Consider the following 17,616-nt stretch of genomic DNA (forward strand, 5'->3'; position numbering starts at 1 on the left):
TCTTCTTGGAAAACAAAAAGTCTAATTCAAGGACTAGGACAGAAAAAAATAGAAGATAAGTCTAGAATACTTTGTTGTAACAGAAAGCAAGGAAGAGTTCAAAGAATGATAGGGACATGTCAAAAGAACAAAGGAAACAGCTTGAATGTTTTCCTACTGGCCAAATTAGGGAAAAATTAGGCATCAAAATAAGTAGTAATAGACTGTAATCCATTGAATAAATAATAAAACATGGGTTCGTACTGATAGAAATTAGCAATAAAAAATTAAATGTTTGATGAAGAACAGTATATTTACATGTCTCCAACTCTCTAACCATAAGACACTAATTACAAAGGAAAAAGAGAACATTGATAGATTTTTAGTGGAGAAGCCTGGGAAACATCACCTTAACCAAATGATCAAAGTTAACATCACCAGTAAATAGAGCAGAAGTCCTGACAGCTTGTATTAGGCAATTGATTCTTAGAGTTTTTTACTTAAAGTACAAACAACAAAATAAAAAAAAAAGATAAATTGAACTTCATCAAAATATAAATATTTTTCCATCATTTTTTATTACCAAAAAAAGGAAAGACAATCAGCAGAATTGAAGAAAATATTTGGAGACCATGTAGTTGATAAGGGTTTAATATCTAGAATACATAATGAACTGATACAACTCAATGACAAAAATACAACTCAGTTAAAAAGAAAATGGTCTAAGGACTTGATTAGCCATTTCTCCAAATAAGATATACAAATCATCAATAAGCACATGAAAACATGCTCAACATCATTAGCATCTAGGGAAATACAAATCAAAACTACAATGAGATAACATTTTACACCCACTAGCATGGCTACTATTAAAAATGTAACAAATAAGTACTGGTAAGGATGCAGAGAAATAGGAGCCCTCATAATAAACATTATTGCTGGGAATGTAAAATGGTACAGCAACTATGGAAAATCCTTTGGTAGTTCCTCAAAAAGATAAATACTGAGCTACCTTATGATACAGCAATCCTACTTCAATACTCAAAGGAATTGAAAGCAGGGAACTGGACAGGTATTTGTATACTGGTGTTCACAACAGCATTATTCATAAGAGCCAAAAGGTGGAACCAACCCAAGTATTCATGAGCAGATGAATGGATAAGCAAAATATGCTATACACGTGCTAGGGAATATTATTCAGCCTGAAAAGGGAATGACATTCTGATACATTCTACTACATGGATGAACCTTGAAAGTATCATGTTGTGTGAAATAAGTCATATACAAATAAACAGCTACTGTATAATTCCATTTAAATGAACTAGCTAAAATATAAAATATTTTAGCTATTTAATATAATATATGACTATAATATATCACATATCATTCCAGCTATTACAGAGACAGAAATTACAGTATAAGTTACCAGTGGATTTGGTAGGGGAAATGGGCAGTTAATGTATAATGGGTGTTGGGTTTCCATTTGGGTGATAGGAGAGTTCTGGTGATAGATGGTGGTAAGGGTAGCACAGCACAATGATTGTGATTAATCCCACTGAATGATATGTTTGGGAGTAGTTGAGATGGGAAAGTTATATAATATCATGTATATGCTCCCATAATTAAAAAAAAACAAAGAGCAACCAAAGAAACAATTACAATTATATACAGTACATAATCCTGGATGAGATCTAATAATGGAAGAGAAAAGGGCTCAAAAGAACATAATTGAAAAAACTGGTATCTCAATGTTACATTTCCTGACCTTGGTAACTGCACTTAAGTGAATATCCTTGTTCTTTGGAAATATATATTGATGTATTATGTGTTCAAGGAGCATGATATGTACAACCTACTCTTAAATGTTCAGAAAAAGAGACAAATAGAATGAAAGTGTATGGCAGAAGTGACAAAATGTTAAAATTGGTTGATCTAGGTATGTGTGTGGGGGGGTGATGTTGGAATCTCTACATGGGTTTTGTAATATTTTTGCAACTCTCTGGTAAGTTTGAAATTATTTCATATTGAAAAGCTAAAAAAATAGTACTGTGCCATGTGGCAGGATTCAATGGAAAGGACACAACACAGTAGGCACAGTGGTGAACGAGGTCGGGGAGGGAGTGGAAGATATAGAGGAGGACAGTGAGATCAGTGTAGTGTGACTGCCGGGAAGGAGTTTTGCGCATGGTGATAAAAAAATACAGGGACAATTTTCACTGGTTTCATTATTGTTTTAAAAATTCCTTATAGACAATGCTCCCTCTTATTATCTGCATCCTGGGAATACAGCTCCCACCACTGCCCCCACTCCCTAGTACCTGACTGCCAGACAACCTCAAACTGAGGTTGTAATCTTTTCCAAATAACTGCTTTGTAATCTTCATTTGTACTAAGATCAGGAAAATTAAGGGAAGACCAGGAATTGTTCCTGATTGAGAAACACTGAAAGACACAGCAATTAGCTGAGACTTGTGTTCTTAACTGGATCCTTTTGCTATAAAGGTTATTATTAGAACAATAATAATTTATGCAAATAGGACCTGGCAATTAGATGTTAGTACTGAATCAATATTAATTTCAATGTTCATTTCATTGATGGTTTTATTGTGGTTAAGTAGAATTATACCTTTGTTTGTAAGAAACATAAACTAATTTATCTGGGGTAGTCAGGTATCAGTTCGCAAATTTGCTCTCAAATGGTTCTGAAAAATATATTTCTTTTTACCACTCTTGCAACTTTTTTCTGTAGTTTGAGATTCTTTCAAAATAAACTTAAAAAAAATGTGTAGCAACTTGATATCTAATAAAAACATACATTCAAAACAGAATCACATATTTTCATGTAACATTATTCTTTTCTTTTCACAGGTGATGGTCTTTCCAGCTGCCCTGTTTTTACCCAGGAACCACAAGATGTCATTTTTCCTTTGGGTTTATCAAAATCAGAAATCATTCTGAATTGTGCTGCTAACGGTCACCCTTTACCCCATTATAGGTAAAGTCTTACTTCTGCGAACCACACTGTATGCTGTTTGTTTTTATTCTTTGTCACAGTAAAGTGCACTAATGTGGATTGTACAGCTAAGTGAATTTTTACGTATGTATACAGTTGTGTCCTCTCCATGTAGATATGCCCATTCCCAGGACCCCAATGTTCCTGTGTGCCATTTTCTAGGCAGTAACTAACTCCCCGCTCCCCAAGGTAACCACTGTTATGCCTGTCATTATTCACTAGATTTGTTTAGAACATTTACTCTTGAGATTGATGCCATGAAATGCCATGTGCGGTAAGAAAGAAAGAATGGGAGAAAGGGTGGTAGGAAGAAAGGAAGGGAGAGGGATGATGGAAGTGGGGAAGCAGGTGGGGGAGACGGACAGACATTTGTTTCCTCAGTTTGAAAGACTAAAGTGCAAGCTTGTTTTGCACACCCTCCCTGTCTCCCAGTTTGGTGGCTACTGCCTCAGTTTTCCTGTGTGCAATGACTGTGAAAATGTGCCACAAAAGGAGTTTAGCAAGATGGAAGCTATTATTTAGCAGATAATATTCTGTGACCCCACTGGCATGTCTCCTCTCACTAGAAGCACTGACTTAGCAAGACTTGTCAAAGACAGCTATGTACCTTCTAAGGTAAAAAGAGAGTTTTATTCTGAGCAATTACAGCAAAATCATAATTGTTTTTCACATATTTCCAGTACAGTAATAGGGAGGAAATGCAAGAAATATTTTTATTATTTGCAAGGTTACACTAAAGGCAGACTTTGATGCTATATTGTGGGTAGAATTCACATGTTTAGAAATACATGCACACATGTTACTTGTATAAGTAGTAAGGATATTTTGGTAAGAACTGCATATGCAGAATCCTGAATATAGGAAAAGACACTAAATATCAAAATGACCATTTTAGCTTTGGGCTTTATATATAAGAACTCTTAAGTCTTAATTTTCTATAGTTAACTTTAATCAACATGACCCAAAAGTAACAATGTCAATATATTTTGGGAAAATGAGCTGATTTAGCCTAATTTTTAGGTTGCAGTAAAAATAGAACGCTTATGTTTAAAATTACTTTTGTCTTAAAATTTCCCCATTAGCTAGCTAAATAACTTAAATAAAGAAAATTAAAGTTAACTCTCTCTTATCTTGTATTTTGCCCAGCTAACTTCAGCATCTCCTTTTCTCTGTTTTTTGCATTCTTTAAAAAATATCTTTCTTTTATAAGAGAAGTTACAAGTTTACAGAAAAATCCTTCAGAAAATACAGAGTTCCCATCATATTCCTCCTCACACACACAGTTTTCCCTATTATCAACACTTGGCATTAGTGTGGAAACTCTGCTAAAATTGATGAAACATTACTATGATAATTGTGCTGTTAATTATAGTCCATAGTTTCCATTAGCATTCACTGTTTATGTTGTACAGTCCTATGTTGTTGTGGCTTTATTTTTTATCCAACTAACATGCATACAACTTAAATTTTCCCTTTTACCTGCACTCAGATACATAATCCAGTGGTATTAATTACGTTCACAATGTAATGCTACCATCCCCACCATGCATTGCCAAAACTTTTTTATTTTCTTTTAGCAAGAAAACTGAAAAACCAAGTCTTCTCACTACACTGACTAGAATTTCCCTATCTTTAGGAAACCCAAACCAATGAAACCTATGTGTTAGGGGAAGATCACTTTATAAAATGGTTCATTATCTCAGTGTTGGTTAGCTTGTTTCATTGTTTTTCCTCATTTAATGAACTGTATTATTTAATTTAACATTTGGTTCAATATATAAAAATCTGATTGCCACACTTTTCAGGAGTACCTTATATGTAAAGTTGTAATTTTATTTTTGAGAAATTATTTGATTGATCATAGGAATTTCGAGGAATTATTAGAGAGAGAAAGAATATATGAATGCCTATGAAATAAGAAAGATTTGCTAAGTAAAAGTAGGATAAATTAATAAATAAAACATGACCTATTAAAAATAGCTTATGACTTGTCAGAGGCAGAAACATATAAACAGTTCTTTTCAAGATAGTGTGCTAAATTTTATCTATAAAGAAATTCCCGAAATGAAGAGATCTCAAATTTCAATTTTGTTAAGTGACTTTTGTTTCTAAAATACTGGTGAATTAAGAAACAAAATCAAATAATATTGATTCTTATTTCCTACTACCCTAACCTGGTTTATCTCACCTTGAATATATTATAAAACTCATAGCCAAGAGACTCTGGGAAGACAGTGAGAAAATAGCTAAATTTTTAATGCTTAAATGTCAGACTCAAACCCAATTTCATAGATAATAAAGCAAAGGGCAAAGGTATTTCAGATAACGTGTATTGGCAACAAAATGTGGAAATTTAGTTTTAGTGTGGCTCTTTCCAACATAAATTTTATAATACAATTCTCTCATAACCATATTCACCTTAGGTGTGTGTATTTGTATGTGTGTATGTGAAATGTACACATGTGCACTAGCAAGGAAATCCTTGAACCACAGATTCTAGCATTATTTGAGTCTCTTTGGGTATTTGTGATGGAATTAGAAAGTTCTTGGCTTAGAATAAGAGTTTCAATTCTATGCCCAGCTCTGTCATACCTATGTGACCTTGGAAAAATAATTTTCTGTCTTCTGGCATCAGTTTCCTTATCATTAGCAATAGATATAGTTGAAGTTTATATTTAAACTCTTTTTCCTTTTTTTAATAAATTCCTTTCAGCAAATAAAATCTCATAGGGGAAATTAAGCAATATTAAATGCAGAACATTGGAAAAAGCTTAAAATCAAACTGTCCAAAGTCACTTTCAGTTGAGTCAATAGTGTCACAAATGGAATTTGAGTGAAAGCAGAAAGCTATAAGAATGTTAGGCAAGTCTGCTCAGAAGTGTTCCCATGAAAAGAATTAGCCTTTTTTTTTTTTTAAAGATTTATTTATTTATTTAATTTCCCCCCCTCCCCTGGTTGTCTGTTCTTGGTGTCTATTTGCTGCGTCTTGTTTCTTTGTCCGCTTCTGTTGCGGCACGGGAAGTGTGGGCGGCGCCATTCCTGGGCAGGCTGCACTTTCTTTTCACGCTGGGCGGCTCTCCTCACGGGTGCGCTCCCTGTGCGTGGGGCTCCCCTACACGGGGGACACCCTTGCGTGGCACGGCACTCCTTGCGCGCATCAGCGCTGCGCATGGCCAGCTCCACACAGGTCAAGGAGGCCCGGGGTTTGAACCGCGGACCTCCCATATGGTAGACGGACACCCTAACCACTGGGCCAAAGTCCGTAATGACCAGGAGGTAACACATGAGAAATAAATCTAGCCAGGAAGCCTTGAAAAGGATTGGAAAGTGGTTACCTAAAAATGGTACCGGGATAGGATTGATCATACCTAGAAAGCCAAGGAAAATCAGCAGCAATGAGCTTAGTTCCTACTCAGAACACATATTTTCTTTGGGGAATTGAAGAAACACACAAATTATTTCTATATAGTTAGCGCCTTTATCAGTAAAAGGACCTGAAGTATCAGAGAAAATTTCAGAGTCAACTCCTCTTGACCTGGTCACTAGAGCAGACTTCTTTCTTTAATTTATTCTACCCTACCTTAATTAATCATGAACACATCCTTAAGTGTGAAGAGCCTCCAGCCCTCTTTGAGTAAAAACCGTATTAGTAATCACTTTGCCCTTTAATCCTCTTCATTCATTTCCTCACTTGATCTTCTTAACAACCCCATGAGATAAAGCAGAATATATCTTACTGTGCATTTTTTATTGTGGATGTAACTGACTTCCAGAAAAATCAGATGGCTTGTCTAAGGATACATAACAAGGAAATGTCGAAGCTAGGATAAGGACTATTTCTCCAGAGGGTAAATCTATTAAATTTAGTGCACAGTTGATTTAGTTCTACTTCAGTGGTCCAGGGAGGGGCCCAGAAATATGTACTTTTAACAAGCATTCCATATGATTCTGAAGCAGGACCCTATTTTGAAAAAGCAATGAAACACATTTACCCAAGTTAATGAGGGACAGAAATCAAATATAGCTTCAACCATCGTATATATCCTTGGCACATGGCTTAACTAAGAAAAGTGATGGATGTTGCCCAATTCTTATTCAAATTCATATTGTTTCCTGGATTTAATATGATATTAATGCAGATGTTTAAAATAACCATTTAAAGCATATTTCCTACATGCATCATGGGAAAATACTCCTGGGTATGTAATTCTATCAGTAACATGTGTACGACAATCCCTAGCATTCATTAATACTGTTTCTCCATTGATTTAAACACATTAATTAGGATACAGCCCACACCAGGAGTTGAACCACTGATCTATATGCACAGTTTAATAATCATTATACCATAGTGATTAGAATGATTATGGGGATACTGTGAAAAATTCATTTGCTGCTGCTAAGCCAACAACTTTGAATTTGTGTTGAAAAACAATTACCGAGCTTAATTAGGAGCATGTAATGATGACAGCAGTTATTTCGGTGATTGATTCCAAAATTAAAGAGAGCTGGCAAACTAAGTGCAGTGTATCCTTTGCTTTGAAAATGAAAGGGAACGTGAAGGTCCAAAGATCGTGCCCTGTAAGCAAATTATGAAAGATGATGTTGCAGGGCTGACAGGGAGAATATTGGCATCTTAAGACAAGCCTAAAGAAAGCAGTTTTCTACTTTTTCTTGCCCTAACACTGAAAATAAGATAGAGTCTACAAATTCCTCTAAAAAATATACTTTTTTGGATTGCTGTCTTTCAACTCCCTTTTATTAAAGAGAAGTTGAGGTGCACAGGATTTGGCTAAATAATTTAAAAGTGACAAAGTTGGTTCAAAAGCTCTGATCAATTTAGTATTTGATCCATCACTTCTCTTCTTTAATAAGGTAGAGGATTACCTAAGTCCACATTTATTTTCTACTTTAGTCAACATTTACCAAACTCTCCCTATGGGATATTTCAGGATCTTCCTAAGAAAGCCAATCACATTTGGGATAATTTTGTAAATTGGCATTTCTCGTTTAAAATTAGTTTCCCCCAACAAAATGTTCTTTATAGGATCTCAGTCTGAAAAGGGAAATCGTAGCAAATCTGGTATAGACCTAAAATCATGGTTTGGAAATGGTTATATTACGAAAAAAGAGGTCATTCACTTGTTTTTTAAATGATTGATTGTCATAATTAAAAAATTTTAATTATCTGTTCTCCTAAATAGTTTGTATGACTGCACAAAGCCTGTGCTTTAGGAATGAATCTCTTACGTATGCAGTCTTTGTTGTTCAAAATGCCTGGAGATTTTGGTGGAAGTTAGGAGGTACACATGGGAAAGTGGGTCTGGTTGGAGATGATTACTGGGTGTTCATTAATCTTAGAATGATGAAATGAAATTTATAATATTTTTATGCTTCTTTGAAAATAAATATTACTGTAAGGCCCTTCAGTTAGTTAATTCATGTACTAAGTATTGTGGACTAATAGGTAAGCCAGGAGACTCTTTGCTTCCTAAAATAAAAGCCTCTTAAGCTGCATTTGTTTTGCTAGAGTATAATTTTAGTTTGACATTTCTAAGTACCGCTGAAATATTTTCAATGTGATTACTTTTTTAAGTAACAGACTAATAGAAACAGTCATGCTAAAGTAGTCAGGTTATTGTTTGATTAGCCTCAAATTGACCTTGTAAAATTTTTTCTGACTTTCTTTGTACCATTTGTGATATATATACCCTCTTTGAATTTCTATCTCTAAATTATTTTTTGACATTCTATTTTGTAGTATCAGTTGTAGGTGTTCAGGTTTGGTATATGTTATTTGAAAATTCGCTGAAGGAATAGGGTGGCCATTGTTATTGACTGAATGTCTACTTTTCATATCTCATGCCAAGAGTTCAGTTGTTTCTTTGTATATATTTAGGTCAGTGTTTGTAACTCCTAAAGTTGAAGATCTTTCAAATAACTTAGTTATTGAGATCACTAGCTCACGAAAAGAGTAGCCTTTAGTGTAATTGTTGGGATTGTCTCTAAATCTAACTGTGTTGTTTCATGCTTGCAGAAATGACAACTGCATGTTGGTTAAGACATATAGTAGTCGACTCTATACATTATAAATATAACTTGATTTTTTTCCCTTGAAGGTGGAAACGAAATGGCACGGATATTGATTTTACCATGAGTTATCACTACAGGTTGGATGGAGGCAATTTGGCAATCAGTAGTCCCCGCACAGATCAAGATATTGGCACGTATCAGTGTCTGGCCACCAATCCTCTGGGGACAATTCTAAGTCGGAAGGCGAAGCTCCAGTTTGCATGTGAGTTTGGAAAAAATAATTCTTACTCCATGTGTTTCTGAAAATAGAATATTCTTTATATATATATATATATATATATATATATATATATATATATATATATGAAATATATATATGGGAGAAAATATAGCTTTGCCAATAATCTGCTTTCTGAGAGCGAATATGAATTTATGGAGGTAAAAAGTTTTGACAGCATGCATTTTGCGCATCTACACTCCTGGGAATAGTAGAAATCTGTTCTAAAAAATGAAGAAAAATCAGTTTTTTAAAAATGTTTTCTGAATTATATTTAGAAACACTTCCCAAATTCCCTATATTCGAATTAAGATGAAGATACATGATGTGCTACTTTTATTCTTTTACTTTATTTCCTTGTTGTTGTTGTTGTTGTTGTTGTTGTTGTTGCACTGCTTATTAGTGTGGAGAGCACAGGAAGAAAATGCTGAGGTTAGAAGTGTCTTTTAGGGAGGAGGGTTTTCTCCCAGGAAAATGATCATGAACCTACAGTTTGCTGTAGGTGGAAATAAAGTGGTTGCCAAAGGCAGCCTTTGTATTAACTGCAACAATGTCCAGCTGCATCACATAAATGCCATCCAAGTAATTACCTTGGTGACATTTGGGGACATTAGCAGATGAACAATAGACATCCTGAAACTTAGACCCTTTATATATAGTGTTTCAGGGTCTGAAATGCTTCATATTGGATCCAGAGAAAGCCTTGTTGGAGAGTAATTATATCTGTGGCTGTGGATAAAGTTGAAATCTTGCATTCCTCCCTTTGCACCACCCCCGCTCCCTCCCCCGGGGATATGTCAGTGAGCCAGACAGTTAGCTACTATTCCTTTGGGCACATGACAAAAGATCTATGGTGTCTACTACTCTAAGAAGTAATTGTTTGGGAATTTTATTAATAAAATATAGGCCCAAAGCCCACCTTGTGGAACTATTTTAGTCATCAGGAGATGTATGAATTATTAATTGTGTCTGTTTCTCATTGCAAGTCTTATGTCCCACAGGTTATTCAAAGGCAGAGCTAGACATCATCTCTTGGACTGTGCACAGTTCCCCTTGTGTTGACCATTTTGAGGATGGCCTAGTTTCTGATTTTTAAAATATAATATACAACTCCTTCACAAACATTACTAACTTTATCTGAATTTATCTCTATCCATGAGAATAAAAAAGGAATGTAAAAGCTTACGAATCTGAATGGAATATGGACAAAGGATGGTGGCTACTTTGTCACTTAGGGAAACAATCATTAAAATACTTGATTTTTACATTTTGGCTAAGATCATCACTTGCAAAAATAATGGGAAGCAAAATCCCGACTAGAAACTTATTTCACAGAAATAGACCATTGCTTCAGAGAATTTAAATGATTTTGCCAAGATAATTATTTATTTCTTTTGCTTGGATGGGATATAGTAGATACACATGATTTGGATCAGATTCCATGATGATAAATTTGACTTGCTGGTGAAGATGAATCCAGATAGCATTTTTTTTTTTTTTTTTTTTGCTGTAGCCTTGAGTTTCTCTAGAGTTGTGGATTCTATCCATTCTTGAAAATGACACACTACCTATGCCTAAAATTAATGTACCTGCCTATTATGTTCATATATTTCCTCTTCTTCTTTGTTCCCTTTTTAAGAAAAGGTGTTTGTGAAATTCCCTACATTATTATTTCTTACCTCTTTTCTCCTTTAAAAGTACACACAAACAGAAGTTTCTCTAACGACAAAATATTTTATCTGTTCAGAAAAAAAAGGAAAGGTTAAATTAAGAAGAAATTGTATGCTTTCATTCAGATGAATGGGAGAAACCAGTTCTTACTTCTGTGTCTTTGCTGACTTCACTGTCTCTTTATAAGATTTTCCATTTTGAGGCTGGCGGTCTTTGACCATTGATCCCTAAAAGGATTGCTACTCTTATTTATGTAGATTAAAAAATGGTCTGCATCTGTAACTGGATTTTGTCTAGGTTCTTGACTATGCTGCAGAAATGAATTTCAAGAGCACATCAGATTAGTTAGGCCAGTAATTTATTTAGGTAGAGGGAGGAAAAATGCGAGGAAATAAGAGATCATAGGTCCCAGGTAGAGAGGAAGGGGCTGAAAACTGATAAAGCGGGCTGATTTGCAGACTACAATTTCCCATTATAGATTATAATTTTCCCAGGTTTTACTTGCGTATTGATATATGTGGGTGGCGGGGACAGGGCAAGAACAGGGTGCAGAAAGCAAGAACAGGCATATGAACTGGCACTGGGACAGGCACCAGGACAGGGCGAAGGCAAGAGAGCAAGAAGCCTTCACACTTGCTTTTTAAACCATTAATTATTCCTCCCCTTTGCTAATGGCATGGGAGGAGTTCCAGCTGTTTTGCTTGATTACCCTACCCATCAATCCTCTGGGAGGATCCAATGATAAAGTCCTTGGGGAATATCCAGGGCTTCTCCTAGCTTCCAGAGGAAATCTTGTTCTGAACTGGATTTATCATGAGAGTCTTCTAGCAGCCATCTTGGTATTATTGATATCCATGTGGACTTCTTTCCAGGTTCCACAACTATCTATTGATTCCCTCTCTTACTAACCAGATTCACATCCATTTACTGATCTTTCTTCTGTAAACCAGAATGATCTTAAGTTCCAAATCTGAAATTTGGAAAAACAAATGTAACAACCACGATATTTTGCCTCTTCTGTCAGGGATCTAGAGTGGCTCCATGTTTGAAATGCGTCATGTTGGATCCAGGAAGAGATTTGCTTGATGTATCTGTTGGTTTGAATCAACCCTAAACATAAGCAGCACATTTTAACTACCTATAAATGATTGCCCTCTAGTTTCTGCATCTCACATGTATGTTTTATCACTTCACTTAAGTCAATTGTCTATTCTAAGTTGCTAAGAACTTCTAAAAGAAAAAGGAAATATCAGGTCTAACTTTGCCACATTTTTGTATAAATGAGGCATGAAGATCTCAAAGATGAATGGATAAAGGTTTGCTGACTTACAGATTAGAAGCCCCCATTTACAAATCCTTTCCTCTAATCTCATTTCAAGAATATATACTAATTTTGAAAAACAGATTTTATGAAATTTCATCCAAAACAATTACATTTGTACACACATGCAAGTCATGCATTATATCAGATATAAGTTTACTCTTCTAAAGAGAGGTGGGGTGGGGGGGGGAAGAAAATACTAGAAGAAAAAATTTGAGTAAATTTTCCTTTTTAAGTACTTGATTCTTTGCAGAGAAAACTTAGAATCTAAACATCCATCTCCATCCAAAGTGCAAGGCCTATATCTTCAATTTAATTTGAATTCCTTAGCATGTCTTTTATATATTCCCCACAATATCTATTTTAGTACAAAAGTCTTCTGGTAGACAGGGTAACAATGATGGTTAAATGTTGGGATTTGAAATTCAGACAGATTTGAGTTAAAATTCTATCTCTGTCCAATATCTAGAAGTATGGCATCAGGCTACCACTCATCAACATTAAGCCTCTGTTATGAAATCCATACAATAAGACTGACAACAGTGCCTACCACCTAGGGTAATGGAAGGTTTAACTGTGATAATGATTGTGAAGTCCCTGGCCTATCATGGGAAGTCAGGAAATGACAGCTCTAATTCTCTTTATTATTTTTACTACCTCCCCAATTCAGCCAAACATCTGTATATTTTTAACTGCAACAGTTACTCATAGAAAAGTTTTCTGGTTTACTTTTGAAAACTCTCTCTAGACTAGCTCTATGTTTTCATGTTTTCAAGTTAATTAGGTGCTTTGGCATATTATTTCTCTTGAATCTGGCAATAGCTAGAGGACACATATATATATGATTGCTGTCCCCTTTTAAGAGATTAGAAACCTGAGATTTACTGAGTGGGTTTTTTTTTTTTTCTTTTTTTTAAAGTGTGTTGTTGGAAAACAAGGTGGGACTTGAGTGTGAGGGTTTAGAACCTAAAACTCATGGCTTTGATGTTACAGTATTCGAATGCCCATTTAAAACAGTGTCTACCTGGAATAGACAGGCCTTCTTATTTTCTTTATTTGCTATTGGCATAGTCTTTGTCTAAATAATAAGTTTCATCTGCAGGACAGTAAGTTTCACAAAAAACTTCACAGTAGATAATGTTACTACCTGTCCAGTCCCCTTTACTGGACAGTGTGCCCTTCCTCACTGTCCTTAGGGCTCATAGTGGACCCTTTTCTGCAATTCATGCCACAGAGTTCCCCATAGAATCGGGCTATAGCTAGAAAATCGCTGAGACCTTCTTCTTGCTTAGTTCTTTCCCTTGCTCTATCCTGCTCCCCTCCCCTGCTTTCTTCTGAAAGCACTTCCTCAGTAACTCATATACACATGAATCCTTGCCTCATGCTATTTCTAGGGAATCCGAAGTAAGACAGCCATTTACACATTTAACTTTCAATATTTGGTCTACTTATTGATAGACAATTTGGGTCTAGAAGCCCCACTCAAACTAACTTCCATAGATAAGAGCCAAGCTATCCATCAAAATACAAATGTGTCAATGCTTTTGCTTTTCACCTGTTGGCAGTCAACTGTACAATGTTACTGCGACTTTAAGAACGAATGGACTTTCAGAACCCTAGTCTGTCCTTGAGGGAGACTCAATATATGCATACCTCTGGGTAATTGATGGCTTTTTGTTTGAAACTTCTGTCTTGGTGTTTGGCAATTCAAAAGCACACACTGCGTTTATTTTAAACTCAGACTGTAACACCCTGCCTCATTATGAATCAGCCCACCATGAAACCATCCCAAAATATGGCTCAAGTATAAAAAATTACTCATTAGTGAAATATGCTCCTAAATAAAATCTGTCTTTAACCATCTGTGTAATCTAAATCAGTTATTCACCTCTCTGGACATATTAAAAGAAAGTTTGATTACAAAAGTCCTTTGCTGCTCCTAAACATATGATTCTAACATTCTATAGTCATGTAGATTCTAATTTAAGCTCTTCTTTCTTTTTTCAGTCACCTCCAACCCTAAGCAAATTCAGCAGGTGTCTATTCACCAAAAGCTCCTGTTATCTCACTGACATTCTTGAGTGATAAAACCAGTTTGACTTTTTAAATCACTTGTAGTTGTTTTGAATTTCTTTTATTTCTCAAGGACTTTTGTGGTAAAGGTTGAATGTAGACTTCTTCCTTTCATATGTATGTTAATGAATTACTTTGCACTTGAGAGAGAACATTGCATCTGTCACTGCTGTTTAAAATGTCATCCTTGAGAAAATGGGGAAAAGTGTTTTGAATGAAACCTATGATTTCACTGAGCTGTAATATTTTCTTTGGAGTCTCATAACAGAGTAACTTTATCAATGAGAAGTTAAATATTTGGGATAAAAGTAATTCAAGAACGGGGCTTAAATATTTAGTTACCCTTACCATTTCAAATAAATGTATTGCATTATTGCAAGGGGTAAGGCTGCTAGAGTGGAATCTCCTAATTGACTATTCATTTGTTTATCTACCAAGCAACCATAAAACAATTTATATGCAGCAAGCACTGTACTATGTCCTGAGGATTAAATAAGTGATAAGAAACAACTACTTTCTGCCTTCAGAGATAAGATAGATGGGAGTTTAAGTATAATAATAAAAGGAAAGAAAGAGAGGGAAGAAGGAAAAGGAAGAAGAGGAAAAGATGAAGAAAAGTAAGAAAAAGAAATTGCTAACATATATGCACAGGGCCTTGTTCAAAACACTTTATGTAAATTTGCACCATGAGTCCTCAAATTACCGTATAAGGTTACCATAATTCTTATTTTCAGATGAGCAAATTGAGGTATAGAAGGTAACTTGCACCAAGCCACCCAAGTGGTAAGTAGCAAAGTCTGCCAGTCAGAATTCAGACTCCATATTCTTACTACCCATTGCACTTTCTCAAAAAGCTTCAGGGAAAGTGAGAGAGGTAGACTTAAGATATAATGTGCCCACAGTGGGAAGTAATTAAATTTACCAGGACTGATGAAAGGGCAAGGAAAGTCTTCCAAAGAAATGAAAGCCTTGGAATATTAACTGGCCTTCCAGTAAGAGAAACTAGGTGGAAAAGAACATGCAGATCTAGAGGACAGCATGAAAAAATGCAGTTGTATGAAGAAGTTTGAGGCCTGGAAGAAAATGTGAATGGATTAGCAAAAGACTAGGCATGATAATGGAATGCTGAAGGCCATTTTTGTGTAATGACTGACTTTCTCAGTTGAATAATACCAGATAAGGCTGAAAAATAATTGAGAATCACTTATAGGAGGTGCTTTGTATCAGTGCTTAAACTGGAAGTAATGGAATAATTCAGTGATATTATGAAATACCAAAATCCGAAGTAATGGAATAATTCAATGATATTATGAAATACCAAAATCCGAAGTAATGGAATAATTCAATGATATTATGAAATACCAAAATCCATCACAGTGTGATGCTTTTATTTTTTCATTTTTTTAAAGATTTTTTTTTTTAATTTCCCCTTCCCCATCCCTGTTGTCTGCTCTCTGTGTCCATTTGCTGTGTGTTCTACTCTGACCACTTCTATCCTTATCAGCAGCAGCGGGAATCTGTGTTTCTTTTTGTTGTGTCATCTTGCTGTGTCAGCTCTCCATGTGTGCTGCGCTATTCTTGGGTAGGCTGCACTTTCACGCTGGGCGGCTCTCCTTACAGGGCACCCTCCTTGCACATGGAGCTCCCCTACATGGGGGACACCCCTGTGTGGCATGGCACTCCTTGCGCTCATCAGCACTGTGCTTGGGCCAGCTCCACATGGGTCAAAGAGGCCTGGGGTTTGAACTGCGCACCTCCCATGTGGTAGGCAGACACCCTATCCATTGGGCCAAATCCGCTTCCCATGTGGTGCTTTTAAACAGCAACACCAGAGGTGAAAACTGCACATGTTTGAAGAATTTTCCCACCCATTATGACATTGTGCACAAGTATCATTCCATGTGTAAAATGGTGTTATCGGAGATGTGTCCAGGTGTCTAGGTTTTTGGCTTCATCATGAGAAAGAATTCAAGGTTGAGTCACAAATTAATTAAACAAGTAGAGGAATTATTGGGGGAGTGGAGCAAGAGAACAAAGATACATCACTGAGACATGGGATGGGCATTCTTAAGGAAGAGAAATGTGAAATTCTGCTCTGGGATCTGCTGTCTTATGGGGGGTACAAGACTCCAGGGCCTGCACCAATTGGCATATTTGAGACAAAGTAGAGGAACTCTATTGGTTTGATTCTCTTAGGGGTTTAAGGGTTGCTCTCCAGTGGTGATTGGCTTCTGGCTGCTGTCCATGAGCTCTGCAGGGCATGTTGGCTGGTGGTGATTAGCCTCAGGTCTCTGTCCATGAGGCATGATGTCACTGTTCATGAGGTGTGAGTAACCTGAAAGTGGGTGGGGGGTGGTGGCAGAGGCCCTCGTGCCCTTCTCTCTTTCTGTCCATGTAATGATGTGCCTGGCTGCCTTCTAATAACACAGCCCTTGGGTGTAAGTGCTTGTAAGCTGCCCTTCCTAATTTGCCAGTGTGACTCAGCAGGCTGATGTTAGCAGGCCATTGCCTCAGCCTGTGTAAGTCAGCAGGTGGTTGTTAGTAAAAGGTCAAAGCCTCAGTTTTCCTTATCAGGTATATTAGGTTTTCTGCCTCCTTCCTCCTTAGGTTCCTATTCCCTCCCGCCTCAATGGGGGTACCAATATTACTAATTTTATCTATAGTTGGTTAGAGAATCATGTATGTATTACATGTACCAATAACATGTGAAACAGAGGACAGGGTGGCTACTGGATTGGTATAAGTATATCAGGGAGAGCTAGACAGGGTTTGCTCATGCAATTCTTTCTTGCCCAATTTTGGATTTTAGGCTTTATCCAAAGAAAAATGAAAATATTTGAAATTGTTAATAAAATGTAGTTTGAGGGAAGCGGACTTGGCTCAGGGGTTAGGGCATCCGTCTACCATATAGGAGGTCCACGGTTCAAACCCTGGGCCTCCTTGACCTGTGTGGAGCTGGCCCACGTGCAGGCGCAAGGATAGCCATGACATGCAGGGGTGTCCCCCGTGTAGGGGAGCCCCACGTGCAAGGAGTGTGCCCTGTAAGGAGAGCCGCCCAGCACAAAAGAAAGTGCAGCCTGCCTAAGAATGGTGCCGCCCACATGGAGAGCTGACACAACGAGATGACGCAACAAAAAGAAACACAGATTTCCGTGCCGCTGACAACAACAGAAGCAGACAAAGAACTTGCAGCAGATAGACAAAGAGAATAGACAACTGGGATGGCGGGGAGAAGGGGAGAGAAATAAA

The 17,616-nt window shown here is 36.6% G+C and overlaps 1 protein-coding gene across 4 annotated transcripts in view; it reads left to right on the forward strand.

Moving 5' to 3' along the window:
* CNTN6 (contactin 6) overlaps positions 1-17,616 on the forward strand; it is a 365,092-nt gene that overhangs the window by 161,234 nt on the left and 186,242 nt on the right. For all 4 annotated transcript variants that reach the window (XM_071211969.1, XM_071211970.1, XM_004449587.5 and 1 more), the window contains 2 exons: positions 2,848-2,974; positions 9,112-9,287. In XM_071211969.1, the coding sequence (XP_071068070.1) occupies positions 2,848-2,974; positions 9,112-9,287 (303 nt within the window). The remainder of the gene's footprint in view (positions 1-2,847; positions 2,975-9,111; positions 9,288-17,616) is intronic.

The sequence above is a fragment of the Dasypus novemcinctus genome, chromosome 26, assembly GCF_030445035.2.
Source record: "Dasypus novemcinctus isolate mDasNov1 chromosome 26, mDasNov1.1.hap2, whole genome shotgun sequence".
In the NCBI taxonomy this organism is placed as follows: domain Eukaryota; kingdom Metazoa; phylum Chordata; class Mammalia; order Cingulata; family Dasypodidae; genus Dasypus; species Dasypus novemcinctus.